Source organism: Podarcis erhardii (assembly GCF_964252035.2).
Source record: "Podarcis erhardii genome assembly, chromosome: 5".
NCBI classification, from domain to species: domain Eukaryota; kingdom Metazoa; phylum Chordata; class Lepidosauria; order Squamata; family Lacertidae; genus Podarcis; species Podarcis erhardii.
In genome coordinates, this window is record NC_138509.1 from 39,742,071 (window position 1) to 39,754,947 (window position 12,877).

General features: G+C 43.3%; 1 protein-coding gene across 4 annotated transcripts in view; it reads right to left on the bottom strand.

Moving 5' to 3' along the window:
• INPP5A (inositol polyphosphate-5-phosphatase A) overlaps positions 1-12,877 on the bottom strand; it is a 236,756-nt gene that overhangs the window by 66,245 nt on the left and 157,634 nt on the right. For all 4 annotated transcript variants that reach the window (XM_081863314.1, XM_081863316.1, XM_081863315.1 and 1 more), the window contains exon 9: positions 10,881-10,965. In XM_081863314.1, coding sequence (XP_081719440.1) covers positions 10,881-10,965 — 85 coding nt within the window. The remainder of the gene's footprint in view (positions 1-10,880; positions 10,966-12,877) is intronic.

The following is a 12,877-nucleotide window of genomic DNA, read 5'->3' on the forward strand; positions in this document are numbered from 1 at the left end:
GAGGTGGGGTAATAGCAGGGCTGCTTTTCTTCCCTATGTTGACAAAGCGTATGCTTCCAGGAGACTAAATCAGAAAACATTCCAACTTCATTAAATGGCATTGGTGGCATATGTGCCACTGGAATTATATTACTAGTGATAATCAGAGGTGCTGGTTGGAAACATTACCCCATAAAGAAGTAGAGATGTTGTGACACTGATTACAGTGAAAACCTCTGCATGTTACTCAGAAGTTACCAGTAAGTCCCACTTAATTCAACCCCCAAGGAAGCGACACTGTGCCTAATGGCCGTAGGGTAATTACAGACTTTGTGGCACTCCCAGACTTAGTTCTGAGTTTAGTGATACTCCTTTTCTGCCAGTAGTGCTAACAACTACAGTAAGCTGTGATGACCAGTAACAGTTCATTTGCTGGTGCTGACCACAGTCACAGAGTAGGCCCAATAATGGGCTCTAACTTGTCTTTGAGTGAACTCATCATGTGTTTTCCTCCACCTGTGTTCCTCTTCCAGCTTGCTTCATTGCCCCCAGCTCAAATGCACAGCAAGGAGCCACACAAGCACTTGTGCGCTCTGAAGACAGCATTTGGTGACCATCATGTCAACTGCTCAAGTTTTCTGTCCATTCCTGAAAGCAACGGGCTTAGTTCGGACTAATACCAGTCACCTTGTGCTGTTCTTTTGGGGGTGGGGGTAGGCAGAAGCAATCCAACCTCCCACCCCCTAGGCAATCTGAAGCAGCTCAGCTCCAAGACATCTGCTATGGGCGAGAACTATGCTTCAGAGAAGCCATTTTGCGCTAGTGCTGAGTTATCAGATTCCTCATTACCCTTTCCACTGGAATGACTTCATCTCATTCTTTAGCATGGGCACAACATAAAGGGTGTTCTTAGGGAATATCATGGGGTGGGTGCGGACACAAGCAAATGGTTTTCTGCTGCCCTTTTGCACAGGATCCAAGGAGTTGTCGCAACAGTTCTTCTCTTTAGTGCAATAACTCACCTTGCCTATACTCGGTAGGTAAGAAGGGCTTGGGGAGCAGTTGATATGTGAGCAGGGGGTTCTAGTGGGAATTCAAGATCTCTTGCTATGAAGTTTTGCCTGCTATGGAATAAACTTACATACAAAGTCTGTAGGACAGTCATTAAGTGGTTTCTCCTCAGTGACAAACCAACTCAAGAATAACATTGAGGTCCATCCCCCCCACCAGGATGGGTTTTGCTTTGCTTTGGCAAAAATGGAAGGAAACTCCACTGTGTTCTACATCACTGGTCATTATTTGAGGTGCAAAGAGCAAATCAATGAGAGGAGGAAGGAAAGAGGGGACACAAACTACCTTAGAGGGTGGGGGAAGGCAGCTAGAAAATGAAAATGGAAAGCAACAACAAGTGTCATGGAGTAGCTGCTGAGAATAAATGAATAGGGAACTTTCCCATTGGATGTGCCATTTTAATAGAAGGCCCCTCTTTCAACTGCTTACAGATGGATAATAGGATATAAGTAATTTTGGCCTGGCTGACCACAAGTACCAGTCAGGCCTCCATTAATTTACCATTTCTGCTGGAAGGGAGACCACCTCAGGAGAGCTTGGTGACAACATTAGTATCCACACGGCTGTGCCTTTTGTTCAGTGTGAAAGGCTGTTTGAATAGGGGTCAACTGTAGTCAATTCTCTCTGTTTACCACAATTAATTGTTCTGTGCTGGAGGCTAAACAAATCCCAGAAAATACTTCTGCTCCAGAAACATGCAACAAAGGTGGGGTTTTTTGTTTTTGTTTTAAATGACACTGGCACAAGATGCCAGACAACAGAGAGCTGGAAATGCAGTATTTCATCCTGTACAATATAGGGTGCCTATGTGAACCCTTTTTAAAAAGGACCATAAAGTTTAAGTTTTAAATCCATGCTGCCACTTTTCTTTCAAAAAAACACATGGAAACTGATCCACACTATTTTAAAAAATAAGTAATTAAAAATAAATAAACTTCTGCAAATTGACGCTGCATGATTTGTTGCTGCAAAGCCCCAGTGTAGAAGAATGTATGAGCAAAAGTGCAGGCGGTAGTTGCGTTATAAGGTTGCCCTTACCACGACTCTAAAGAACTCATGCCATAAACATGTACAGCATCTGTCAGGTTACACATTAAAGCTGCAATCTTATGCAGTCCCAATTTTGAAATGCGTATCACAACTTTGGGGCTTACTTCTGCATAACTATGCACAGGATTGGGCTGCACATGTGTAAACACTTAAGCATGAAGTGGTGGGGATTGATACCCTGTAAGTCAACTTCTTCATTTAAGTGTCCATTCCAGGGAGTCATGGTAAGTAGAGCCAAAGGATACACTGAGTCCAGGAAGCAGGCGTGAGGGCTCAGACATGGTCCTAGAGTCCTCCCTCCTCATTCCCAAAGCCTAGTTAGTGCTTTCCCAGCTTTAGGAAGAAGGTAGGACAGCTCTAGGACCCTGCCAGAGATTGCATCTCCTTCCCAAAGCCCAGCGCCTTGCTTATCCGGCCTTGGGAAGGCAGCATGAGGGCTGAGGTGTGTCAAATTTTAGCCTCCTCCCACATGACAAGGCAGTGTGCGGATTGCGGGTTCCATGTCAAAGTACTCTTGTGGCCCACTTGGTATGAAAAGTTGCCCTAAACATCCCACTGTTGAGCAGACAGGTCAGATATCAAACTTTGACACCTTGGCATGATACAAGAGACTGTGGCCGTCCTAACACAGATCATCGGCTTTTCTTCAATTTGCCACACTTGGATCAAAGGCATTAATGATACTCAGAAAGGCATTAGATCACTTAATCTTTGCTGCATAGCAAGACTGGATTACATTTCCATTTTTAGATTAATATGACATTTTCAACTATGAAGCTTAACAACAACTTATTTTATTGAATTACTGCAGAAATAAATTAGCATACTGATATAATAGTTTATTATGGTTCTGCATATGAAAAAACAACCACCCCACAGTGACATTAATCTATCAAATTGCTGAAGGATAAATAGTTTTGAATTGTTGACTGTATGAAACATGATACTGACCAGATTTAATCAAAAGCGGTGGGAAACAGAGCATGTCTACCTATCTGTATTTCCTTCAGAAACAATTTGTGCTGCCTCATGCGCAACACAGATGGTATCTGCCTAGGATCATAGAAGCATTATGGTCCAAAGTAGTTAGGTAGGTAAAGTGAAGGAAGAGCCAGTAGCTCAGTTGGTTAGAACATGGGGATGATAATGCCAAGGTTGCAAGTGGGATGTGGTTTAGGCTTTCACCCAATGAAAGAAATCTAAGTTGAAAACAGTATGAGGTTTATCTGACAAAGTCATCAGTCATATTTGCATAAATACTCATATGTCTTCAATCAATAGTTCCCTCTCAGCTAACAGCCCCTTTTCCTTGCCAACCTGACACCTCCAAGAGGCCAGGAGGTGAGGATGAGCAATGGCGCCAGCATATCAGCTTTCTGAACAGCTAAGTCTGTGACTCCTTTCCCTCATCAATGTAGCCTGACAAACAGCAGGTGCTCATTTGGAAGTGTGCAGTGGGCAAGGTGGGGGAGGGGGAGGGAAGGGAACATCCCTTTTAAAAATGCATTCAATTAGATTGGGTGCACTTTATAAAATCTTGGAAGGTCTTTAATTAATCTTTTAGTTATTTTGTAGCCGGGTCAGAAAATCCATCATCAGTTGATTGGCATTTCATGTAACAAAACGTTTGCCAAGAAATAAATGAGATTTCCCGACTTTTGGGAGTCACATTTGCCCTCTGTATGCTTTTTGAATAATAGGTAATTAAACGGATGGTGATCCCCCACCCTCCCCAACCAATTACATTGATGCAAATTGATAATTCAACATAAACATCTAATTAAGTCTATTTGAAATGTCATTTGTAACCCAATTCATGTTAGACCACCCCAAATTGATACAGACAAAGTAGGGCGCTCCAAAAAAATAGAATGGGGAGAAAGAAATAAGAGTGAAGGTACTTCTTCAAGGATGGGTGGAAGATGGGAAGGGAAGAGAATATGGTACCCTAGAGGTTGTCACCTGATCTGGCAGGTTGCCCCTGAGGAGTCAAATGTGGTAGGAAGACAAACCTTTAGAGCAGGGATGAGGAACCTCTGGCCCTCTAGATATTATTGGACTACAACTCCCATCATTCTTGACCATTGGCTATGCTGGCTCGGGCTGATGGGAATTAACACAGGTTCTCTCTATCCCTGGTTTAGAATCTTCTCTTAGGGAGCTCCTGTAAGTCCCTCTGCTCTTGGGGCTCCACATCCTATCTTTCCCCAATAGTTAGTCATCTGAAGCAGCATTTCAGCTGACCCCACAGCTTTCTTACCTTCTCTCAAGATGAAGTCATAATGTAGCTTCCATACTGTGCCAGTAATGTTGGATTGTTTACATCATGCTGGTCAGCCAAATCACGAGAGAGATTTCACTTTAGTCTCAGCAGCTTTGAGGGAGGGAGGAAAACTAGTATGGGAAGTCTAGACAGCTATGTTCCAGCATAGCAGTGCAATGAAGAAAGCCCCACTGCACTAGCAAAAGTCCTTGCTCAGGCTTCTGCTAGTGTGACGCATTAGCTGAACTGTGCCCCAAGAGTCTGAATTTGTATAAGGCAACTTCTTATGTTCGTGGCCACTTTGAGTTGGATGCCTTTAAGAGCATGGCTATTAAAAATTATCAGATTATTAAAAATGGCTAGGTCCTAGCTTTGGTTCTGCTGTCCTACTTAATGGTACCACTTGCATAATGCCACGGGATTTCATAGATACAATTATGTCCTTGCATAATTAGAAGAAAATCTGACGACAATTGCTATTTTTATTATGCATTTCAGTGCAGGAATGTCTATTTTTTATTTCTAATGGTGAAACAGAAATGCAGTTTCAAAGGAAGTTGCTTGGTTTGAGTAACGGATGGGACAGTTTTAAAGAGAGGAAGCAATACTCTGTTTCCCCACCCCCACCCCACCCCAAAGCAGCAGAATGGAAACGAAAACTCAGGAAGTCAGCTAAAAACATGCCTTGTCTCCATCTGTAGGACAAGGAGTTAACCTGATCATCTCGGCCACAGTGGAAGACCATGGCAGAAAGTCTGATTAGCAATTCCTAAGAGAAGAGACCTGCCCACTCCATGGAAAAGTTGCTGTTTCCTGCTTCATTGCCTGAAGCACTATAGAAAGAAAGGCCAACCCCCTATAGGTCAAAACCCCACCCTCATGCCAGGCAAATCAATCAAGGACAGCTGCTCTAACAAACGCAGGGGAAAGGGCACCTCTGCATGTTAAAAGCACAAAATGACAGCCAGGACTGGACACCAATGTGTAGGCAGCCTTACAAATTTAAAGACAGGGGTTGTGACCCTTCCACTGACACTTCCATACATTCATGTGAATTAAGGGGGAAAGGAATGATTTATGGGACTAATTCCACTGCCAAATTTACTGTAGGGAACTATCTTGAAAACAGCTGCAAAGGTTTGCAGGTTGGGCCCTGGGTTCTGATTAACGAAATGCAGCAAGAAGCAATAAAATGCAGAACTCTAATCAGCCAAAATATTTATTTTTTTTAAAAAAAACTTTGTGTGGTCTATTAACAGGCATGAAAGAGGGTGGAGATAAGCTGTGTCCTCTTTCTCTTTCTCTCTGTGATTGACAGAACAGAACTCCTTGCCTGCTGAAACAGAGACGCTGCACATTGAATTTGCTCAACATTGGTGAATCTATTTTCATTTGGCTTCCTATGAAACAGCTGACAATCTTTCTGCAGTATAAATGATACATGCAGATCTTCCCAATCAGCACCTGCAGTTCGGCTTTAACAAATGGGAGAAGTTGCAGAGCTAGGAGTTCTCTAGTTGAATTCAAGGGATTCCCCAAAATACAAGCACTGCAGTAGCCAATATGGTTCCCCTCCACATGTTGTGGACTACAACTCCCATATTATTCTCAACCACTAGCTATACTGGCTGGGACTGATGGGAATTGTAGTCTAAAACACCTGGAAGGAACTGTGCTGGCTGCTCCTGAACTAGGACAACCACTGTTAAGACAGCACTTATCAACTGAGCACCACCTGACAGCATTTCGATTCAGATCTTCATCTGAAGTTTAAATGAAAGGGCTATTGAGGAGTAAGAAGTGATATACAGGTAACTTGAAACTTAGGCACATTTAACTTGTGTGCATTCAGAGCCGAAGCTGCTTGGGTGGAAAAAAGACATTGGCAATCCTACCAGCCATTGAAGTCAGTATGTTTTGACTGCACATGAATTTGGCTTTAGGTGCGATCCCTGCAATGTAACGCTGGTGTAAGTTGAGAGTTGCCTGCATCTCATAGGATCAGCATTTAAGTTTTGTGGAGAAGTTGTCTGGCTGTAGCAAAAGCAACGTACAAGAGACCTGGGGTATCTGCCTTCTGAAAGACCCATTCCAATTAGGGAAGCTGTCGTGTTGCTCCGCCGCCGCCCAAAAATGTTGCTGCTGCTGTACAACTTGTGTTCAAACGATGCAGAAACAAACGGAGGTTGCGTCACAGCAGTGCATACTTAAGGGTTCTGCCCTTAATCCATGAACTGGTACAAACAAGGAAAGCTGCTATGCCCCCACTAGTGCAAACACAGCTGGAGCAGCTACGATTAAAAGAATAATGAGCTAAAACCTCCATCTACATTATCTGAACTGTGACAGAGTAGATACCAATTAACAGTGGGCTAGAGGATCCAGCCATTGATTAGGTGTGCAGGGTAGCAAAGCAATGAAGTGATGTTTATTCTTTTAGTCTGTTAATGTAGTTAGGGAAGACTGGTGATTTACCAGAAAGCTTTTAGCTCCAAGTTAAACTTTGGTGGCTTATTGCTACAGCAACACACTGGCCACTAGAGCTAACAATCTGGCAGATGTTTGCATTACAAAGGGTGTCCCCCCCCCCTCCGCCAGGGAAATTATTCCCATGTCAATTAGAGCTACATCAAGTCCTTGCCAGGAATCATCAGTGAGAAAACAACAGGTGGATATATCTTTTTAAACTGCTGTTTGACCCTTGACAAAACTTTGTATGTTGCTTTGAGTGCTGCGCTGCAGCTTACAGATGTTTAAAATAAATACAGTTTTCGCTGTGTTGTGCAGAAAATGCATCTTGGTAGGTATTTGACACCCCACCCCACAAAGATGCCTGCCCCATGCAATATTATGTATTTGGGTTGTAGCGGCTCCCTACGGTGCACAAGAAGTGGGAGTGAAAGCCAGGGAGTTAGGTGAGATGGGAAAAAGCCCAGTTGAAAGATTGTAAAACCTGAACTGCAGCTGGTTCAGGAGACATTTCTTTAATCAAATGCTTCATATGAAAAGGGCTTTAACAGTCTCCTTGTGGAAGCCAAGTTATGTCCCCTCTCCCCTCACTATAACCTCAGATCTAGGAACAAGCCCATCCACAAACCATTGCTTAGGATGAGCTTTGGGGCTAATCCACTGGATCTGGTTTTCTGCTGTTGATCCACAACCCACAGCAGCCTCCAAATAAGTAGGGTTCCCCCTGGGAACAGCTACCACCATGGATCTCCCTCTCTGTGCATGGTGCTAGCTGGCCAAACCTCCTGGCTCCTTAGCAGGCTGTTGTTCTTCAGGTGCATTGGGAAGGATAAAGGTGGGATCCACCTGTGAGCTAGCGGTAGTCCTATTGCTGCTATCTGCTTCCTCTCCACAGCCTCCAAATGAATAGGCTAGCTAGCCCCTTAAGCTATTCTTCCAAAGAGCAAGCAGGCACAATCACATACTTAGCACCCCATGAGTGGGCTTCTAGCCTTGAGTGTTACAGCTACAAATGACTTGATAGGACAAACAGTTGAATTTTTCCTTTCCCTGGCTGCTTAAAGTTACAATACACAAATCAAGTATAATTTAGATGACTAGGTATTCTTCCAATTGTTTAGCACAGGAATGGGAAACTTTTTCACCCCAAGGGCCACATTCCCTATTGAACAAGCTCCCAGGGGCCACATGCCAGTGGTGAGCAGAGCCAGAAAAAAATGTGGAGAGAGAAGCAATTGTGAAGTTTAACTTTGCGCAACAGGTTAGTTTCCACGCATGTCCACACAATCTTTTCTATACTCTCCCCCCAATTAAGCAAGAGCCTGGTTGGAGTTCAAGGGCTCATTCCAGCCAGACAAAAACAGCTGCAAAGGGATGTGGCCTGGAGAGAGAGTTTTGGGAAAGTCCCAAGGGCCAGAGAGAGAGGTCTGGGAGCCACATTTGTCCTCCAGGCCTGAGGATACCCAATCCTCATATCACATAAGAATGCACTTAGTTCTCCTGGTGAATTTCTAAGGATGCCTTCTCGTCTTTGCAGCCCTCTAGAATGGATTTGGATGCCCAATTCGCATTTGACTCATATACAGAACACTCACCCCCAAGTGTTGCTGTATTTATTTCAAAGAGGCAGATCTGCAGACACATTCATTTGCTGTCTTCATGGAGATACTGCAATTCACATGTATTTGTGCTCTGCACATACCGTACCTCAGTGATTGTGCAAGGCTCTATCTAGACCATCATGACAAAGATCCAGTTCCACATTTTATAATTTTTGATTCATTTTCAGTTTGACAAGGCACGTTTTGTGACCTATAAGTGCATTTCTCCTTGACCACCTGTGGCTCTCTCTCGTGAATAGTGGAACAGAATATCATAGCAAAAACAGTCTGTCTAATGCTTTGGAGAAGTCTTTTCCCTCCTGCACCTAAAACCCTGAATGATGATTTATTGCTTCTTAATTACAATTTAATATGGCCAATAAGGTGCCAACTGATTTATGTTACTCTGTATGAGCATAAGAAAATCTATTTTTGAAACAACCCATATATCTTCTCTTTCAGTAGCCCTGCTGAGAATGTCTTTGGAAATATACTGCCTTGTGTTGCTGTTTAGGTAGGCAGATCTAATAGTTCAATGCATCAAATTTGGCGCTTGCATCTTCTTGTATTACCTAAACATTTGGCAGAATCATTTCACAAGGAAATATTTCCAAATGGGTGGAACAAAGAGGTGAAGAAGGGGGGGGGGAAAGTCTTTTACAGCTACTTACATTCACGAGAGAAGAAAGAGCTAATTTATAGGTTACCTTCAGATACTTGGATACTATGACAAAGCAGCATTCGCTAGTTGGCTTGAGTGTCAAATCGGTAACATACAGGGATACTCACATTACTTTAACCATCTTTGTACACAACAGCTGTACAAATCAACCAGTGTACACTCTTTCACACCAACTAACACCTGAACATGTGTAGAGATGCCTTGTACCTGTAGTCAGTGCAATGTATGAATAAGCCTACAGGTAGGCTGAATAATATAGTGGCTCCATCAGGTCCTTCGACACCACCTTTGCCCCAATGAAATCTGGTTTAGCCATGTTACAATCGTCATGGCAGCCCTATTAATGCACGAAAAGGAACACACGTGGGCTTAAAAGTAGAGAGGGCGAAAAGCTATTTATGCACATCCTGGCATCATAGCACACCTCCCCCATCCCAGGGAAGACTTCTGCAGGTAAAGAAGTCATCATAGGAAAATCCCCCTCTGTGCACATGTTTCATAGTTGGAGGTAAATCATTAGTATTTTCCCCAGCACAGTAACTCATGGCATTTAACAATATGCATTCATGGATAAAGTCCTAGCTACAGGGGAAAGTTCTGGGCTTGGCTTCTACAGGCAGGCTCTCTCTTTCTTTCTCTCCCTTCCCATTTGGATTGTGTGAACATATGCCAGCAGCACTTAGAAGTGATACCATCACTCCTTTCTTTCACAAATAAAAAAAGGGGGGGGGAGAGGAAAGGGGGCATGGCTTTTCCTAGAAGCGCAGTCACCTGCCAGACTGGGAAGGGATACTTGTTCCTGGCAAGCAGGCAAGTGAGTTCATTGAATCCTCCCCATTTGGATTCCCAGGAAACTTTATGGACCCTTCCTTCTGGAGGCTCTCTGTAAACAAAGTTAACACTGCTCACAGAGTTAAGTTACATGATCACAATGCAGGTTCTTTTATTAAGACATTGCAAAGGGCATGCAATTATTCTTTTATAGCTTGGTACTGTTGACACATGTAAAAGTTTGATTCATGCACAAGTTGCACTCTTTGTCTCTAACCTTAGATGTATGGTTGAAGCATAACATTAATTAATGTTCATAAAGCACTCTGGAAATGAAAATAGCCACATCAGGATTAGAGTAGGTTATTAGGAGGATTTCCCATTATAGGAAATTTGTTGTGTGATTCTCAAGCTGCCTATGATTTATCGCAGGGAGGGGGAAAAGGAAGGGATGAGAGGTTTGTTCTTTTTAAAACAAATACACCCATTTGAAACCGAAAATCTGAGCTGAAATTTCTGTGGAATGAAATTTGGGGGAAAGCTGTGGGGAAACTACTCTGTGTGGGAAACGGCAAATTCAGGAATGTCAATACTATGGAGAATGTGAACTGTGAACCTGAAAGGTCTTTACTTCAAATCCCACCTCAGCCACAAATTCACTAGCTGACTAATGTATCAATATCAAACTACACACAGTCCAGTTCTGACCCAATTATAGTTATCTCCAATCTCCAGAGCTGGACCAGAATGATGTGGTCTTTGGAGCCCTGGCTGAGTGGCCGCAAATTCACTACCCAGAACATCTATGCTGGACTTCATGGATGGACTGGTAGCATTGCAACAGATGGAATATTTTTGATGGCTGTGACCAGCTTGGTCTATTGAGCATTTTTCTGCAAGCCTAAAAGCCAGTTAACTTTATTAAGCATTTTTTTTCAAAAAACTGAAGAATTTTCAATGGGGTCCAGATGTAAAGAAGAAAAGGAGGTCCTACCTCTACCACTGACTTTGCATCCAGTCGAAAGTTGAAATCTCCAAAGACAAAATATGAAACTCTCTCAAACCGCTGATCTATAATTCTGAAAAGGCACAATAGAGGGGGAAAAGAATTAAATGCAGTACGCTCAGCTGTATGTGAAAGAAAGGAATCTGTAAAGTACCTTCACTTTAAAAACAATACCCAGAATTGTAACTGCAAAGAGATCACATGTGCATGCTCACGGCTCTGTCACTGAAACCCTGCCAAGGTCCTGGTGGGAAGAGGGTCTGCAAGGTGGGGCTGGGCAAGAGCACAAGTTCCTTAGAAGAACTAAGGTAGACTGACAGGGAGAGGAAGACTTGACGATTGTGGGATCCACTTGGTGGGATCCAACCAAAAACCCACTCCTGGCCACACCGAGCTTTCTTCATTTTAGCATTATTTAATTTAGGGTGGTGGTGGGGTGCATGTCATTCAATTGTTGATATTGTTAAAACAATCCAGAATCAGAAATCCTTGTTGATCTACTGAAATTCAGCCAGTGATCTACCAATACTGCCAGATCTAGCTTTTGCACACCCTTGATCTAGGATGCCTGGAGCCAACCTGGAGTAGCTTCTCTGCCACTTAAAGAAAACATTGATGAGCAGGTGCTCATATTTGGATGTGTGTCTGCATGCGACCAGATGAGTTTACCATTTTCGTTGCTAGATTAGGCAACAAAAAGTATAAAGGCTAGCCACTGATGTGGACAGTGTCTCTCGTCACTTAGCCTCTGCCCTCCTATCAAAAATACAATGGTACCTCTGGTTACGAACTTAATTCATCCCGGAGGTCCGTTCTTAAGCTGAAACTGTTCTTATCCTGAGGCGTGCTTTCGCTAATGGGGCCTCTGGTGCACAATTTCCATTCGCATCCTGGGGCAAAGTTCACAACCAGGAGCAGCTACTTCCGGGTTAGCGGAGCTTGTAACCTGAAGCGTTCATAACCAGAAGCATTTGTAACCAGAGGTATCATTGTAGAAGCACCGACTGTATCAGGCAAGGCAAACAGCTGATCATAAATAAACCAGCTTCTTGCAGGTGCTAATTGAAATCCATTATTGTGAAGAAATTTGGAAGTATAGGCTGTCACAAAATGTTGCAGTGTCGAGTGCTCCTGTTCAGAGTTCCATCCATGCTATACTACTGCTACTACTACTACTATTAGTAGTAGCAATATTACTAGTAGTATAACTAGTATTACCCCCCCCCCCAGTATATTCCTTAGGAATGAACCTCAGATTGAAGTAGGCAAATTTGAAAAGAGATTTATGAGATTTTTTGAGGTGAAAAATATTATGATGCTATAGCTTTGGAGTGATGGGGAATATTGTTTCTATTGTGATGGGGAATATTGTTTCACTATATAGAAGGGAATATTGTTTCACTATATAGAAGGGTCTGGAAACTTCTGTTTCAGTGTATCTGAAGAAGTGTGCATGCACACGAAAGCTCATACCAAGAACTGACTTAGTTGGTCTTTAAGGTGCTACTGGAAGGAATTTGTTTTGTTTTGACTATGGCAGACCAACACGGCTACCTATCTGTAATTGTTTCTATGACAGTTTTGATACTTTAAGACGAAGTTAAACATGGACTATAGGAATAGTTTTGCTCCCGGGAAAACTACCTGTTGCAAAAAACAGGAAATCCTGAAGGCATGAAATAAATACATCAAACTGACCTACTGCTTAGTAAAATAATTTGTGTTAAGCAATTTTCTAGAGGGTGGGTGGGGGGCATCAGAATATGCTGCCAGATTAACTCGATCTGCAGCCTTGCTTCGAGCAGCGGCGTAGCGTGGGTTGTCAGCACCCGGGGCAAGGCAAGTAATTTGCGCCCCCTAACCCGGGGCAAGGCAAGTAATTTGCGCCCCTAACCCCTAACCTGCCGCTGCTGCCAGCTTCTTCTTGCTGCTGCCTGGGCTGCTGCCATGGGGCTCTGCTACAGCCTGCGCCCGAGGCTCTTCGG